The sequence below is a fragment of the Cololabis saira genome, chromosome 9 (assembly GCF_033807715.1).
Source record: "Cololabis saira isolate AMF1-May2022 chromosome 9, fColSai1.1, whole genome shotgun sequence".
Classification (NCBI taxonomy): Eukaryota; Metazoa; Chordata; class Actinopteri; order Beloniformes; family Belonidae; genus Cololabis; species Cololabis saira.
In genome coordinates, this window is record NC_084595.1 from 24,424,094 (window position 1) to 24,442,324 (window position 18,231).

The following is an 18,231-nucleotide window of genomic DNA, read 5'->3' on the forward strand; positions in this document are numbered from 1 at the left end:
GCGTGGTTTTGGTAATTCTAAAATTACTGACAATATCAACAACAGACATAGAATAATAATAGTAGGGCTGCAACTAACGACTATTTTAATAGTCGACTAGTCACCGACTATTGAAACGATTAGTCGACTAATCGGATAATTAGTAATTTTTTCTTAAATTTAGTATGTCGCTTTAATTATGTGGCAAATGATAATAAACACGAAAAATACAGGACTGTCTCAGTCAGAAAATTTGAATATCGTGATAAAGTCCTTTATTTTCTGTAATGCAAAAGGTCATACATTCTGGATTCATTACAAATCAACTGAAATATTGCAAGCCTTTTATTATTTTAATATTGCTGATCATGGCTTACAGCTTAAGAAAACTCAAATATCCTATCTAAAAAAATTAGAATATTCTGGGAATCTTAAGCTGTAAGCCATAATCAGCAATATTAAAATAATAAAAGGCTTGCAATATTTCAGTTGATTTGTAATGAATCCAGAATGTATGACATTTTTGTTGTTTTAATTGCATTACAGAAAATAGAAAAGAAATAAAGAACACAATATTCTAATTTTCTGAGACAGTCCTGTAGATATTTTATTCAACTTTGCCGCTGTTCATACAAAAAGTTAATAAAATGTCCTATTTAAAACCAAGGACAGGCACAGTGATCAGTCAGACATAAATCCATGAATAAATAAACATATATCCATTATTTTTCATTTTTTAAGGACAGGCAAATGTGTTATATAAAAAATAAAATAAAACGTCTCATATTTTTTCTGTATCAAGTGGGTGAAATGGGTTCTGGATGGCAGGACGTTCTCTGGGTTGAACTGGTGTATCATTTGTTGAAACCCGTCACCCAGACGTGCTTTCTCTTCAAATGCTTGTGCATTACCAACGTGCTCCCGTGATAAGCAAGGTCTGCTTTGCAAACCTTGCAAGTCATCTTTTTATTTACCGTATCGAGGCTAAAAGGTTCCAAAACTTTGGAAGTTTTGTTACATGCAGCTGCTCTAAAGGATGGGACGCCGTCATTATTGTTTACCCGTTACCGCTCGGCAGAGAACGTATTGAAGTGAGATGCCTCACTCCGTTGGAAAAACACGTCTGGCGACTATTGTCGACAATGGAATTCATTGTCGACAATTTTGATTATCGATTTTTGTCGACAACGTCGACGAATCGTTGCAGCCCTAAATAATAGTGATCATAAAATTGTGTAATTTGCAATGAGGAAGCTTTATAAAATAATACAATTGAATAGAATTACAGCACTAGAGGAAAAGCTTCAATACAAAGAAAATGTATAGAACATTTCTAGTATTTTTCCTGAGAACTGTAAAATTGTGCAGGGCTGATCTGCAAAATATAAGGAATGGGCATTCAGTTATTCACAGGTTATAAAGTATTTTTTTATTTTGTCAGTAAGTATGTTGGACTAGCGTATGAGTTTGTAATTTGGGGCGCATTATCTCGCTGAAACAGGACAGGGGGGCGGGGGTGACTTCACTAATAAAACCAAGTTGAACTTACATGTAGTGATTTTCAACATCGTCATATTATATTGTTTAGCCAAAAATAGATACATTATCTCTTCGCTATCCATCCTGAAAACAGAAAAGTAGTTTTGAAAGTCTGTCCCGTCTTCTCTCATCCACTATCAAAACAAATGCACGCGACGGGAGATCAGGATCTTTCCGGCAGTAAGCGCTGGTGCTCATGGGAAATGTAGTGTTCTTTCTGGTAAAGCACTACCGCTTTTGTCCAAAGGAGCCGCCAAACTCAACAAAAGCTGAAAGTTACATTGTGCTGCTTTAAACCGACTCGTCAGTCCATCCATTGATGCATTAACTGCCTCAAATGCACTCTTAGCAAAATGCCTCTGGTCCAAATGCTCAAATGATTTGCGGTCACATGATTTAAGTTCACGTGAGGGGGCTGAATGTAATTTCTTGCTTTTAGAGAGAGACCACTCACCAGGTACCCCCTGAAGGCCGAAAAATGGCCCTCTTTTAATACATGGCCCCTGTAAAGAGTCCAGAAGGCCACATTACAGGGGCCGTTTCTGGTAATGGAGACATGCGCAAACAGCCCAGCCCCGAAAAATCTCACCAGAACTCCCGCTAGTAGAAACGGCCCTAAAGTCACCACACAATTTTTTCAACAGGGTAAGCCATCTCCCTCCATTCCTATCTCTGCTGAAAGTTGAACATGCACAATAGAGTACAGCACATAAACAATACCGCGGCAGCCGACACAACACCACTGCAACTGGCAGCAAGGTTAATTAAAAACTCAGAATAGTCGTTATACAGCCCTATTTGGGATACTTTGATTTGCTAAATCCACCCCTGAAAATGTGCTGCTATGAACAGAAGTGAAAAAACAAGGTTGAAAAGGGTGCCTTTGCTCAGTATCATTGTGGACCTTTTGACCAAAAACTGTCTCAGAAATGTCATCACTGCCTCAGGAAAATAACAGCTAACTTGAATGTTTTCTACCACCACAAAAAAAAACATGTTGCAACGCTTCAATTATTTGCTCCTATTTGGTGGATGTGTTGGGGAGAAAATCTTGACTTCTACAGCAAAAAGTCATAAAACCAACTGAAGACCAAGTTAAGTTTTTATCTGCTCATGAGAAATGGAAAATATACCAAATGTAGTATGCTTTGGGAAGAAGAAGGAGATTGAGGAAAAGGGAATATAGTCGACACTGTGAGAATCCTTTAAAACGTCCACTCACACAGCTGTATTTCTGTTGGGAACCTCACATTTAGAAACATTGGTAAGTCTGATCCTGTGAACCCAGAACTCCTAACATAGCAAAGCCCAGCATCAAGACAGATGAAAACCGAAAATATTGTGCATAACACCAACTGAAGACCAATATATTTAGAAACCTAATTTTGGCCAAGAAGTGACAGGCCTGTCTATGAAGCATGAAGACTGTTTTTTTTTTCTTGTATATAACAGCTACACACAGCCCTTATGCCATCTCTGGTATTTATACTACTGCGTTGTTGTTTGCATTCCTCTGTAATTACTAGGGGTGCAAAAATGACTCGACATTATCAACAAAAGTTTATAATAAAAAAAGTTCCCAACGAATTCATTTGTCGACTATTGTCGGCAAAACAAAATTTCAACAGAGTGAGAGAGGCCAAGGGAACAGCGAGTCATCAAGTTACACACACCACCTCGATAATACCTCCTGAGTTGTCTTCCCTCCTCTAAACTCGGCTTCAGGCGCTAGCAAGGTAATACCTTACGCCTTATGTTTATATTGCCCCGTGCGGGTTAAACATGTGTTCTTCATCCAGGGATATTAGCAGGTTATGATCGAAAAACGCCTAATGAACATTTAACCCCACCAGTGTGGTGGATTACCTCCACGATTTACTCGCCAACCAGAAATTTCACCCACCATTGACACATGGGCAAATGTTAGTTTTGGACTTTGGCTGTGGAATACTAAAAAAAGGTTGGTTTTAGAAATTAGTCACATGAAAGCTAAAACCCTTGAACCCTAAAATGTGGTTCACTCTGTTCACTCTATGCTATTCCTGATGACTTCATCAATAAATTGAATCATTGTCAAACTGCATGGATGCAGTCCTTCAAGCTCATGGAAGTCATACAAGATATTAAATATGGATCATAGCATCACTACTTAATTCACTGCTGTTATGCAACATTAGGGGTGGGCAAAAATATCGATATGGCAATATATCGTGATACTTTTCCAGCCGATTCAATATCGATATTCAAAATTTGAATATCGATTTTTTTTTTTTTTTTATCCCCGATCTTTTTCCCATTATATCACCCTGTGCTCCTACCTAAGTGACAGTCCTGGGCATTGCCACTCTCTACCAACCCTGGGAGGGCCCTGCACTGAGCTCAGGTTTTATTTCACGTTTTATTTCATTTTATAATTTATTTTTTATATAACACAATTGCCTGTCCTTAAAAAATGAAAAATAATGGACAGAGGTTTATTTATTTATGGATTTATATCTATACTGACTGATCACTGCGCCTGTCCTTGGTTTTAGTACCCATCTTTCTTGTGTTTATTATCATTCGCCACATAATTAAAGCAACCTCATACTAAATTTAATGTTAATTTCATATGATGTAAATAACATGAAAAACATATACAAATATGTTGTAACTTTAGCTTGTATAGTTATAATAAAACATTGTTTTGACTCAGTTTGTCCCATGAATTGTCCCTATAATCTGATGAACGTGCAACTCGGATTTTAAGATCCATCACTATCATCTGATGTACATATATACAACTTGGATTTTAAGATGTGTAATGCATTTTTAAATTCTTCGGTGAACTATGTAGAATATAATAATCGGGATATCGCATAATCGGGATATCGCAATGTGTATCGTATCGGGGCTCAAGTATCGTGATGCGTATCGTATCGTGAGGTCCTTCCCAATACCCACCCCTATGCAACATATTTTTTTATTTGAAGTAGATTATTTGTTCAATTCTCAAATTACTCTCTGCAGGCAACAACACTTTTGTCTTGCCAAAATCTGACCTCTGTGTTCATGAAATGATCAATCTTTCTTCAGTGAAGCAAGTTTATTTTAGTATATTAAAACATAATATGGGAGGGTTTTAGCTTTCATATGAGACATTTCTAAAACCAATGGATTACGGTAATTAAAAGTCAGGTTATAAGCTGTTGTTTCTACAAAATGGATAAGTGACAAGACTTCTGTCAGGGACTGTAGTACACGTCACCACCATCATCTAAGCACGTAGGCAAGAACAAAGACATAAGTCTTCTCTATCCGGGAAATATGATGCACTAAGTGGAAGAACCAACGGCTTTTCACTGAAACTGCAAATCTGCACACCATTAGTGAGATAGAGCATAATTTGACCTTAGATATCCCATGAAGCACAGAGAGCCAGTTGAAGATGTTGGGAAGAGGAATTGTTTTGATGGTGACCCCAAAGTCAAACCTCTCACGTCATAGAAGCGAGTGAGCAGACCCTGCTGGAATTCATCAGTCAGCATAGCCCATAAAGAAATCCATTCAATTGTAGCTCACTCCACTCTTGACCTTGTGTTTGGCAGTGCATGATGGCAGAAGTTTTGCTTGCCAGCTTTTCACTGTTTGGCTGAACTGAATGACGCCATGTTGCTAACAGTCTTGACATTAAGAATTTGTAATCCATTATAAAGTGAGTTAATATACATACACGTCACAGTCACACCAAGAAAGTTAGTTTATCTTGCCTTCCTTATGAATTGCATTCATAAATACTAAGTAGTGAACTACGTAAATCTCACTATAAGCTCCAGTTGTTTTCAGATATGGGCTACAGAACATTAGTGTTGAAATGTATACCCCTTTTGTTAATTTCTCTAACAATTTTACATAAATGCATCCATGACATGAGTGCACAGAGCCATAACGTATGCATAATATGGTACAATACACAAAAGACTTGAGAATAAATCATTTGATGCATGAGGTCAAAATTTGGTTCGAGCAATATAGAACAAGTATGGGTTTCATTAAGATTTTATCAAGAGAGTATTGATACTTCTTAATGGTACTGATATTTTTTTATTATACTTTCTATAAATTCAAGCAAAACAAAGATATAATATGTGAATTGTTTCAACAGTCATGACATAATCAGTTTGAAATTTCTGCTTTTCTTTCACTTTCCCATTACCATGCTGTTTCATTTTATATCAACTTATCCGCATGACCCCAGACATACACTCTTCTGCTTAGTTCACTCTCCATACTGATCTCAGATCTGCATTGACTGTGTTCCTATACTTTGGTCTTGTCTGTTTACATTAAGTTCTCCCAATGCATTAGAAGCCATGTATAGCTTCTGCTGAAACTTAAGTTGGTTTTATTTCCCCTCTTTCTTTCAAAAGATGCAAAACTACAGGGCATTCTTATGGCACTGTCCCCAAACTCCATGTGATGTTACATGGACATGTCAACCATGCACATCAATGGACTGTGAATCTGAAGCTATCAAAGAATGAATCCCTAATTACTGAATAACCCCCGATCTCAAGACAGCAGAAGTATTGAAGCACAGATCAACTGCAGCCATCAACCCCGAAGCTCATCAGTCATTCAGCCCATTCAAGGGGAGAAAACATGCCACTGTGTAGCTTGGTGTCACTAAATGCAGTACACTGAACATGAATCAGATGTAAATGAGAGTTGCTGGAGGAGTTCAGAAAGAAAACTAGATAAGCACATTAAAGAAAAAATATACCAGCCAATTTCCACACTTCTTCATGTTTATGTAGCTACTGTGACACAGCAATCATGCTATGAAGACAAACTAGTGGATCCCTCTTCATTCCCCCTGTACGCTATAGCTCTGCATTTACAGCGATACCAGGAAAGTTCAATGGCTCTGTCACTACTTCCTAAGGCAGTACAGCCGCGGAGTGAAACGTTACACCATTACAGATCCTGTACAATTCACAGAGCATACCGTCAGCTTTCGTCATATTGTTATGGTCATTTTAACAGGACCGTGGTGCAAGTGTGCATGCGCAAGAGAAGCGCATGGACAAGAGAGTGATGCTGTGGTGTGTGTGTGTGTGTGTGTGTGTGTGTGTGTGTGTGTGTGTGTGTGTGTGTGTGTGTGTGTGTGTGTGTGTGTGTGTGTGTGTGTGTGTGTGTGTGTGTGTGTGTGTGTGTGTGTGTGTGTGTGTGTGTGTGTGTGTGTGTGTGTGTGTGTGTGTGTGTGTGTGTGTGTGTGTGTGTGTGTGTGTGTGTGTGTGTGTGTGTGTGTGTGTGTGTGTGTGTGTGTGTGTGTGTGTGTGTGTGTGTGTGTGTGGAGCATGCTGATGGGTGGAGAAGCTGACCGGGAAGGTTTGAACAGCGCAAGTAGACAGATTCAGCTGCATGTACAGCATCAGTACAGTAAATGAAAATGCTGCAGCTCCTCCAACTAGAAGTGTCTGGGTCTTTCTCACCAGCTGCTGTTTCATTTGTGAGCAGGTTTTAACCACGAGCGCTGCTTGTCCATGGAGCTAAGTGCAGCTCTGTGCTTAAGACCATGGTCGGCACAGGTATAACATGATAAGAAAGTTGTTAAATTCTCTCACTTCTCACTCGGTCATGGGATGGCCCTTCCTCTTACATACAGGCACCGTGGATGGCAAAGGGGGAAAATGTGCCGCAAAGAAATGCCAGTTTATAAGCGCCTAATGTGGCTTGTGATTACAGATTCAAATACTAATGTGAGGTCCAGGGAAGTGTAGCTAGCTCACATGACCATGAGAGGAAATGCAACCCAAGGATGACCGAAAAGATTATATGGATGGTAAGCAAGACTTGAATTTGCATTGAGACAGGGCAAAAATGTTTCTGGGAGAAGTCAAAGTCTAAAGCTGCGAGACAGGTGTACTGAAGCAAAACGTTTAAAGGGGACCTATTATGGCATCTAATACCTATTTTAAACAGGCCTTGAATGTCTTAAAAACAAGCTTTTGATTGTTTTTGCTAAATAAATTAGAAATTCAGCCTCTAAACCATGTCTTTATCATCCCATTCTCTAACCTCCTTCTCTATGCAGGATTCTGAGTGGGCGGGGAGGCTATGATGATGAGACACTGTGCTGATTGGCTGCCTGAATGACGCGATACACCGCTATGAAAAAATGGCGGAAGCTCCGGCCGGCGGAGTTACACCGTGTCCGTGTCTTCACGGTGTCCTAACTGCATGCGATGCGATGCGAGCGAGCGTCAGCGACAAAAATCAATTCCATTGCTTTATTTTCTATTGGACTGTCCTAACTGGCCGCGAGCGATGCTGCGCGACGCAGCGTTTTGAGCTTAACATTTGTCGGATGCAGGCTTCTATTTTCTTCCTGCCGCTCACATTGAAAGCCGGTTAAAAGCCGGTTGAAAGCGATGTAGGAAACGGTCACGGATGAGGAACGGCTGATCCAGTTAGTTGAAATGAGAAGTTATCTCTATGATACCTCCTCATTTCACTACAAAAACCTCAATAAAGTGGCAGCTGGCTGGAGGGAGATGGACAGAGAGCGTCCGATGTCACGCAGTGCGACGTGATAGTCGGACGCTCGCATGCGGTTAGGACACGGTGTTTAGTTGTGGCCCTTGTTTGCATTTTGGTTACGTAACTAAAGTGAGCAGAATCTGAACGGCTCGTAGAAGCCACATCACACTGGACGGCTCATCCGGGCAGCTGTACAGACACTGCAGAACTTGGTTGCTTTCCTCCTTCTCTGAGTTGGCAGGCTGAGGGGAGACCACTTTATATATGTTAAAGCAAGAAAATATGTTCCAATTAGATTTAGTGTAATAGTAGTAAAAGGGGGGACAACAACCACACCCAAGTACAGACAGCTCAACATACTCACGGTTTAACAATAGCATTAACTTCATAAAGGAGAGCAACATTAACAGATATCCTCTTAAGTTCTTAAGATCGTCACAAACTACAACCAGACAGCTGCTGTCCACTCATGATCAAATCCTTCTGAAAGGGTTCGTACCTGACCGGCAATCAGTTACTACTAATGATCTCTGTTTACTTTGAACAGTATGAACCAGTTGCCATAATTCAACCCCCTCTGAAAGACTCTCGTTTCTGCTCATTTGAGACAGTGATCTCACTACAAAACAAACTGTCAGCTATACCGTAGTAGCAGCTTTTGTTACACGACTTTCTGAGACAGACACGCGTTTAGATTGTGTTTTCCTTCGTCTAAACAACAAAAGTGTAAAGTTCACTAATAACTAAGAAGCTAAAGCTAATTACTTCTACTGTACGGGTCGTGTAGCACGTCCAGGACTAAAGGCTGATTTATGGTTCCGCGTTACACCAGTTAACCGTACGGTGCGCGTCGCCGCGTACCCTACGCCGTAGGCTCTGCGTCGATTTAACGCAGCACCATAATTCAGGCTTTAGCCGGAGCCCGCTCAACAAGCCTGTGAATAAACACACCTAAGACGGCATATGCTGGGAAATACCAAATCGGCGATGTAGAAAAAAAACCTACCAGCTCATTTTGAGTAAGCTTTTACTCCGGTTTCACATAAAAGTTGTATTATCTTCCGAATACCATCGCTTTCTACCACTTCCCAGTCGAGCTGTGAACAGGAAGTAGCCGGAGCTGAGCTGCTCCAGTTTCCTCCGGGGAAGTTTTTTTATTTTATTAATTTTTTTATTTTTTTATTTATTTTTTGACAGGAATAATGAAAACAAATAAAACAGTTAAACTTCTGTGCTAAAATGATAATAACTGCACCGACAGAAAGCGGCCACTTCTTGGTGTTGAATATATATAACTTTTTTTATTTTGTATTTGAATGTGTTTACTCGCGCGCATGGAGAGGCAAGTAATCTGAAGGTTTATTAGTTATATTTTTCTTTATTCAAGAACTTACATAGAAATAACAAAACAGTTGCATTACAACAAACGGAAGTGCCAGGTAAACAGGGGAGCACATCTCCCCACCACAAGGATATAGTAAAATTCATTTCAATATTCAGCTCATCATAAAAGGACCTTATTATAAGGTAATAAAAACATGAAATAGGCTAAAGACATCCACGACATTTTAACGAGTTCCCTTGTTTTCTTTAACAAAGAAAAAAAAAAGGCCAACAGAACAGTTTTCCCAATGTGTGTTTCTAATTGTCTGTCTTGCATTGTTGTTTGTCCCATTTCACCCAAATGTGACTTTTTATTGTCATGCATAATAAAGAAATGAGCACCACCCATCTGAGGGCAGCACGTTGGAACATTTCCGTGCACATGCAAACATGAGGATATACTTTTAATGAAATGAAACACAACACAACAGAAAACAGTGAGTATTGACTCCATCAGAACACCAGTGTCACTGCTGAAGATCACAAAATCCCTGAAGCCACCCTGTAGTCCATAAGATGACACGAGTTGCTTATAATATCTACACCATTATTTAATTTTTTTTTTCTCCTTTTTATTTCATTTAATTTTTATTTTTTTAAGAAAAATCCACATTTATTAATTGCCATAATTGAGCCAAAGCCCATGGCCTTGCCCAAGGCCAATTTCACGGAGACTAAATCAAACAGTTACACACAAACATTAGCACAAGGCTGCCTTCAGCTACAAGCAGACGGAGGTCACATTTATGATTTGTCACTCCTGTTGAGCTTTCGTCATGTATTGTTTGTGATCAGCCAACCCTGCAACCCAGTTTGGCACAAAGATGGCTGCTGATGTTGGCTTGCATCCAACATGGAGCAAAGAACGAGGATGAGGCAAAACCCATTTGCAGTACTTTCAGTGTCCTGCTTTTGGCCAACAGAACATAAATCACATATGATAAATAATTCTCGGAGCAACAGTATTGAGAGGCCTATTTCTGAGTTTAATCGTTTGTTTACGTATATATATATATCTATGGTATTCACATAGGGTGTTACATAGATAGGTGTTCTGAAGAAGTGGGGCAGCTTGTAGTACTTTAACTGCCATACTGCATTAAGGAAATAAATAAAGGACATAAAGGGGGTCATAAAGAATTTACAAAATCTACAAAAATATCACAACACAATTGTGATTGACACAGTGAGACTGATGAAAAATTATTTTTCCAAACTTGTACCGGTAATTACATTGCTTCATTCGGACGTGGAAATATTTTGGCGTCATCTCCAGCTTCCTTTGTATGGTTCTTCATTGGAAAGGAACACAAACACAGTTTTCTTTTGCAGGACAACATACATTTTGGTCAAATAAAGTATTAGTTATTAAAAGTTTACAGTAAACAATCAAGCATCAAATTATCCAACTCTTAAAGATAAACATTTTGGTTTTTATATCGCTTTAAGTGCTGTATATATGTTTTTTTTTCTTCTGATTCCAGATGGTTTTGTGTCAGGATGTTTAAGATTTCAGCTTAAACTCCACTTCTTTGACTTATTACCGAGCTAATTGTCTAGGATTATAGACAAGGAAGCAAATAAAATATGTGTATATTTTTAATTTTCAAGTAATTACATAGACTTTTGTTGCATTTGATCAAATTGGAATGCATACGGTTTATTTATCAATGCCCCCCCAGGCAATGGAACTGTGTTTTTATGATACAAACCCATTGATTTACGATATGATATGTTGCAGATTGCTTGAACTTTTTGAAGAAATGCAGGGAGGTCTGTTCAACCATTAAAATGAGTTGAGAAAAGACTCTCTGAGGCCAAATTAATTAGAAAGTAAATGGATACTTGCCAGGAAGCTCAACAGTAGAAACTGTTTGATACAGGAAAGGGAAAGTATAACCTTTCAACCTCATTTGTGCATGCACTGTATTCTCTGGGGCACAGTTTGTCAGAAAATTTCCTTTGGCCTCTGTTAGTTAGTTCATATCCTCTTGCAGCCCGATAGCTCTGTCTGTTGATGGGTCATATATTCTTTCTGCAGCTCTCATCAGTGTTTAAGTAAAATCTCTATGGTCGGAGAGCAAAGCCAGTCATCAGAAATACTCTCAAACAAAATGGCAAGAGGCAGGTTTTCTTTAAACTGTGGTATTTGAGAAATACTATAGGAATTTTGATATAATTGGAGTATATCCTATCACATTTAACAAGGTTACATTAAAAATATTTTTTTTTGATTGATGAATCCAGCACCACTATGTTGAACAGCTGTGTTTTATACCAGCTTTTGTTAAACTGCAGCATCACTGTTATTAGTTACTTATTCTTTTTTCCTTTTTTTTTTTCCTTTTTGACTACTGAACAGTAGTACGAGTTATTTGAAATATATGAATCGACCATACAGTGTCTGTTCTGCAAAATTCCCATTGAGTCAAAAAAACAAACTTAAATCAAATGTCCTTTTGCATTGCTATTTGTTAACACCATGACAATACTCTTAGCTCAAATTGGAAGAAATATTGGAAGAAATCAATCTATTTGGGACCCTGGCACCTGCAACCCTGGCATTTCCTTCCATCAGCCCAAAAATAAGTAAATGAAAAGTCAGTGAAAATCATTTGCATAACCGCCCCTGGGAGAACCAACAGTATCCCTGCAACCAGAAGGTTGTGGAAATTTAAATAACCACTTTTTTTTTTTTAAAGAGATTTTTTTTTAAATCAGAAAAACCTTGCCATTTATACAGAGAACATGCTAGATCATTTGCAAACTGAACCTTTCCACTCTGAAGTGTACCGATTATGCCATTGCTATTATTGTTATTATTGTTATTATTATTATTTTGCCTTGTCTTTTTTTCTGTGAAAGACATAAATCCATATTTGGCACTACTGGAGCAATCCAAAATGTTTAGTAATATTGTTTAGCAAATGTTTTGTATTATAACTATATAACTAAAAGCTTTAAGAGACATTTTACACAGGCGTTCAGTCAATTGAAAGATCTTCTTTATGTAGACATTTGTATTTACATAGTGTGCTTGAAGGAATGCACATAAATTAACAATTTAATACTGAATAATGGTGCACTTGAGTACAAAAAAGAAATTTCTACTTTAGCTACCTGCATACATATTTGTATACTGTACAAAAACACCAATGCGTTAGTTTACAGCTCAGTCTCTCTGTTTTAGAAAAGATGTAAACATGGATTTGGAGATTTTTATTATTCTCTTAAAATATAATGCTTATCTTCTGGTGTTTTAAACCAGGTAGTCTTTCCTCTTTTTTTTTACATTGAGAAGCACAGACAATGGGCTTCATTCATTTTAATCCTAATTCAACTTTGCTTTTATATACTGCTGGTTTGGAACCCAGTGTGCTTTAATTAAGTGGTTCAGTCTGTCTGAATGTGCTCTCAGTAAATTGGATTTACGGGTTGGTGGCATAAGTCATGACTGTATTTTATATAACTGCAGAGCTCAGGAAAACAGAGAAGTGAACAGCATCTATGAGCTTTTTTTAAAAAAAAAAAACAACAACCAAAAAAAGAAAAGAAAAGCTGAAATAATGTCTGGTAACATGACATAAAGTATCCATATAAAAAGTCAACAAAAACACACAGTGTCTCACAGTGACTACAAATAAATAGGAATTGGCAAAGGCATCAGTTGCTGCAGGCATGTTTGAACACGTAACTGGACAAAATTTCAGTTGACTTTGTGTGATCCAGACAGTCATCTAGATTTAACCGAACCATATCTGCTATTCTGTGAATGAATCTGGTCTTTCCGTGCTAAGCTGATACCACTGTTGGGTTTGGCAAATGTCAGGCACAAATATAAAAACAAGGTTGGCTGCATCACCACAATACATTTGGCACATTCTTTTGAGAAAACAACATTCAAATAGAAAAAGAAGAAGAAAATAAAACCCCACTACACCTCAACAAAAACAACAAAAAAAGACAGTCAAGTGCCACTAAGGTATTCATGACGTTACACAAATATAACCAATTGCACTTTTAAACAACTTAATAAAATCAATGCATACATCTCAGACAGCTGACCCTTAAACTGAGCTCCGTTTTGCCTATTTCCACCCCTGTCATAGACTCAGGCTTCTTTCCCATTAAGAAAATTACTGTAAAATTTACATATGTGTGGCCACCTCAAAGCCAAGAGATGAAAAAAGTAGCCTTTTTGACAGAATGTGCTTAACTTCCTTTCTTTGTGTTGACACTGTTACAGTAGCTGAGGCTCTGAATTGCTTGTTGTAAAGGAAAGCAGCCTTTCCTCTCTCTAAACTAAAGGCATCCATCTCAAAATAGAAGGAACTGAAAGGAGCAGGGGTGTAAAAGAGAAGAAAAGAGTCACCTATTTATCTGATAGTGGATGTGATCCCTTTTTCTTAAGTCCCTTTATGGTGTGTGGCAAGGGTCAAGTCCAAATACACGCAGTGACGGTCATGATGTCCCCACTGTTGGCGCCCCACAGGAGCTAGGCGGCGAGCTGTGGCTCCCAGCTGCCCCGCTGCTCTTGTCAGCTTGCTTCTTGTCCTTCTGTTTCAGGTGAACCTTTGCATGTCTCTTTCGCTCGTCACTTCTGGCAAACTTGCGTCCACAGAACTCACAGGAGAAGGGTTTCTCACCTGTGTGCGTGCGAATGTGCGTGGTCAGATGGTCGCTCCGGCTGAAGGAGCGCATGCATATTCGGCACTGGAAGGGTTTGTGACCTGTGTGGATGCGAAGGTGACGCGTGAGTTCATCTGAGCGCGAGAAGCGCCTGTCACAGTTCTCTGCTGGACAGGCGTGTGGCCGCTCATGGACCGGGGTTTTGCTGGGACGGTTCGGGTACTTCCGAGGTCGGATGGGCTTGAGGGTGAGAGTCTGAGGCGGGGGATGGTGCTGAGGCGGGTGCTGCTGCCCGCCGATGAACCCTGGGTGGATTTGTTGCTTGTCTTTGAATGCTCTGATGGTTTCCAGAGGGGTGATAGGTGGAGGGTTGACTCTGATGGGGTCCATGGTCTGGAAGGGCTTATGCTCCATCACGCCAACATCCCCTTGATGATGAAAAAGGTTGTAGTCAGGGATCATGGAGAAAAGGCTGCCGTCCATTGGCGCTTTAGATGTAGAGTGATAGTCATTGCCAGGGTAGGCTAGAGCTGTGCTGGTGGCGGGGCTGTGATGGAAGGAGACCTGATCTTGGTACAGGTCACCGCAGGTGGAATAGGCAGGCAGCGGAGGACCGTATACCTGCTCCATGTCTGACGTCTGTCCGCCCATGTTGGGTGCAGACGACGACGTCTGTGTAGTTACTGTGCCGGGCGATGGAGAGACACCTAGGATCCCTGCACTGACAAGACTGATGATGTTATTATCAGGGCACCAGCCGGAGCCCCCAATGCCACCTGACGGAGGAGTGTCAAAGGCAAACTTTCCCAGATAGGTGACGGTCTGCCCGCTGCGGTTGGACTGGAAGCTGGATCCATACTGAATCTCTGAAGTCCCCTTCTCGCTTCCCATGCCCAGATCCATGATATTATCTAGATGGGAAAAGAAACATAACAAAAACATAGGAACATAAATTAATTGTTCACCTAATTGCTCACACATAAATGTAAATCACATCACTTGAGAAGAAAAACCTGTGAAAGTGACAATAAAGAAAAAGTTGTGGAAAGAAAAGTCAAGAAAATGTACTTAAAAATGCCAAATGTATTTAAGTGGCAGTCCTAAATTTGTCTAAAATCCAACATATCTGTATATTTCTCTATTAAATGACAAAAGAAGAAGAATTAAATTTAAAAAAAGTCCCATACAGTTCATGAAGAAACGTGAGCGCTGGCAGACCTGCAAGTTAAGTGACTGAGTGCTGCATCTGAGAGAGTGGTGTCTCTCTCTCTCTAGCAGATCCCACAAGCTCTCATAAATCAAGACCTAAACACCCCCTTTGATCCAGTCATTGTGTCCCTCAGGAGGACAGCCAAACTGAATGGAGAGATTTGATGTCTTAACAGCAGGGAGGATTATAAGGCAGACGCCATATCTATCACGCTCAAGAATTTAAGACACATTTGCAACAAAGAACATCTGGAAGGAAATTCAAGTGCTTCCTTGCCTGTTTCAATATTATTTAATTTGCACATCTCAATTGTATATTTCACACGCACACTCCTACAAATATTTCACTTACTCCAAAGATGCCAAAAAAGCAATCATAATTCCAATGTATTAATGGAAATGTGTTGTAATGTCATGCTCTGATGGGTAAATGTGAGACAATGTCAAATTTGAAAAATAATTCTTTCCTAATTAGGAGATAAAGCAGACATTGTTTTTTCTCCATTTTAAAGAAATCATTTTCAGGGGTGATTGTATTCACTCCCAGCGGTGACAAACTGCTGGATTTTGGCTCAACACATACAGTATCGTGTTGTAATGAGGCAGCGACAAGTGTGTATGGCTCAATATCATATCATTTGACACATGATTCACATGAAACCTTGTGACCTTTTTATTTTTGGACATGACATTAAAAGATAAATCCCCACAATATTAATGAAACAAACATAAGATCTTTAGTCTTTTCAATTTTTAGTAATATTTTAATTTAAAAAAGGCTTTTTTCCCTTGTAAGTGCAGACACTCCTTTTCCATCTGTTAAACACAGCAAATGTGTGATTTAAAAAAAATATCCAAATTGCTACTTGCCAATAAATGAATAAAATAAAAATCATCGTCATGTATTAGCCTTTTTTCCATTTAAGGTCTGAAATTAAATCCGAAATGAAACATGAAATCATTTTATTATTGTAATTGGAGGGAAAAAAGAGACTAAAATGTTCATGCGTGCCATGCCTTTGCAGGCGCATAGACATCCTCAAAAAGTTTATTATCTGTAACACCTAGTGCGTGGATAAATTAAATATACACTTCTGGGATAAATAAAGGGAAGCAATTTCGTGGTAAATTCAAACCAAGCTTTTTGTCTCCTTTTTAAAAAACGCATAAGCAATAGAACTCAAGATCAAAATGATTTCCGCATAAGTCAAATTCGGTGAGATTTTTATTTAATATGTATTGTTATATTCCGCCCTGCGTTGACCTATCACCTTAACAGGTGAAGTTGCACAGTGAAGGACTGTTTAAGTGCCAGTGTGTGACTTTGAATTGGACCAGTCGGTCATGTTTCGGTGCTCAACAGCAGAACAATATATATATATAATATATATGAATCAGTGTCTTCGGCCTCGCAATTTCTTGAATATATGAGCGGGGTTCACCGGCCTGGCGTTCAAACGTGTTTCACGAATGAGAAAGCAGCCACACACGCCCACAAAAATCCAGTCGCACGCGCACATATAGTCGTGAATGACAGTCATTGTTGAGCTGACCCGCCTTTGCGAGTGGGTACAAAATATGACACATTGTAGTTTGGCCCCATAAGTGTCATCCTGATTTCATTCAGGAGCCGGATGCGTTTCAAATGGACTGCTGCGTGAAACAGTCTTTTCACAAACACTCACACCTGTACATTTCCTCAAACAGATTTGGTAAATTAAAATCTCCACACGTTTGTGAAAGCTTATTAGACGTAACATCTCAGTCATTGTGTAAGTTGTGGACTGAGTGGGTTGAATTTTGCACGTCGCGCTTGAAAGGCTGACACCTCGGCAACGCAGAAATGAATCAGGATACTATATAAAAAAAAGGGGAAAGTAATCACCCTGACTATTTTAATTTAAGATACTTTGATTTATACAAGGTGGTGTTACACCTGAAACCGAAAATACAGGCTTTATGAATCTGCCTTCATGCGCAACAGCCGGAGCGCAAACAGGTGCTTGGAGCGCGGAGACAACTGTTGCCGCGTCCTCGCACATCACAGCAAACTCTTCTCACAGGAGCACGCTTACACACACAAAAGTCAAACAAACTTCTTACCTGTGTTCATCTGGGAATAATGATTAATAGATTCCGTATTGGTGAAAATATTCATAGACGTCGGGATGTCCTCTTCTGGGTAGAGACTGTCAGGGATGGTGTTTATTAAACTGCTCATGGTAAGAGGGATCTTGTCCGCTAGTTTCCCTGTCATAGCAGTTGTATTCAGTCCGACATTTATAAAAGCACAACAAAACGCGCAGGTATCCAAACGCCGGGCAAATCACAGGTGTTGCTCGGGCGTGAAAACAAGGAGAGAGGAGCAGGGATGGATCCTGTTGCTGGAGCTATCCAAGTATCCCGCGGAGGACGAGTCGCTTATCTCCCCATGCAGTGTGCTCGCAGCCTGCTATTGTTGTTATTAATCTGATCGCTGTGGAAGCTGACGGGCTGCTTGTGGGAGAATTTGAAGTCTGTGAGTCAATGAAGGAGGAGGTGGTGGTGTTGCTTGAACAAGAGCGGCTCTACTTGCTCTATTGGAGCTGGATAGGGGACTCCAGTCTGCTTGTATTAAATAGGGGGATGGAACATTCGTGTGACGTAGATGCCCATATATGGACATGGGCGCCCAGCGCCAGGCTCTCCGCGCGTCAGTCGGTGGAAACTACAGTGGAGGCAAAAGGCTCCGACGGAGAGATAGCTGTAAAAAGTTAACCGAACCGAGAGATGCCACCGCAGCTGCGTCCTCCTTTCGGGATGAGCAGGCGGTTGTCTTCTGTTCCCGTCCTTGTGAAAATCAAAACAGGGATTTTAGCAGGGTTTTATCTTTATTAGAGCTCTGTTGTCAGTCCTTGTGATATCTGCAATACACTATCAGGCGGCGAGCTGTGTGCGCGCACGACCAAAACAAAGGGTGTGTTGTGTCTA

The 18,231-nt window shown here is 39.8% G+C and overlaps 2 protein-coding genes across 2 annotated transcripts in view; both read right to left on the reverse strand.

Moving 5' to 3' along the window:
• The window catches only part of bin3 (bridging integrator 3), a 47,141-nt gene extending 37,976 nt beyond the window's left edge, over positions 1–9,165 (reverse strand). The window contains exon 1 of the mRNA XM_061728913.1: positions 9,047–9,165. Within this exon, the coding sequence (XP_061584897.1) occupies positions 9,047–9,054 (8 nt within the window). The 5' untranslated portion in view covers positions 9,055–9,165. The remainder of the gene's footprint in view (positions 1–9,046) is intronic.
• Positions 9,166–9,479: 314 nt separating this feature from the next.
• Positions 9,480–17,831, reverse strand: egr3 (early growth response 3). Its single transcript, XM_061728914.1, is given in 3 exon segments — positions 9,480–13,905; positions 13,908–14,963; positions 17,365–17,831. Coding segments are annotated over 3 exon segments (1,257 nt in total). The 5' UTR covers positions 17,519–17,831; the 3' UTR covers positions 9,480–13,858.
• Between the last annotated feature and the right edge of the window lie 400 nt (positions 17,832–18,231).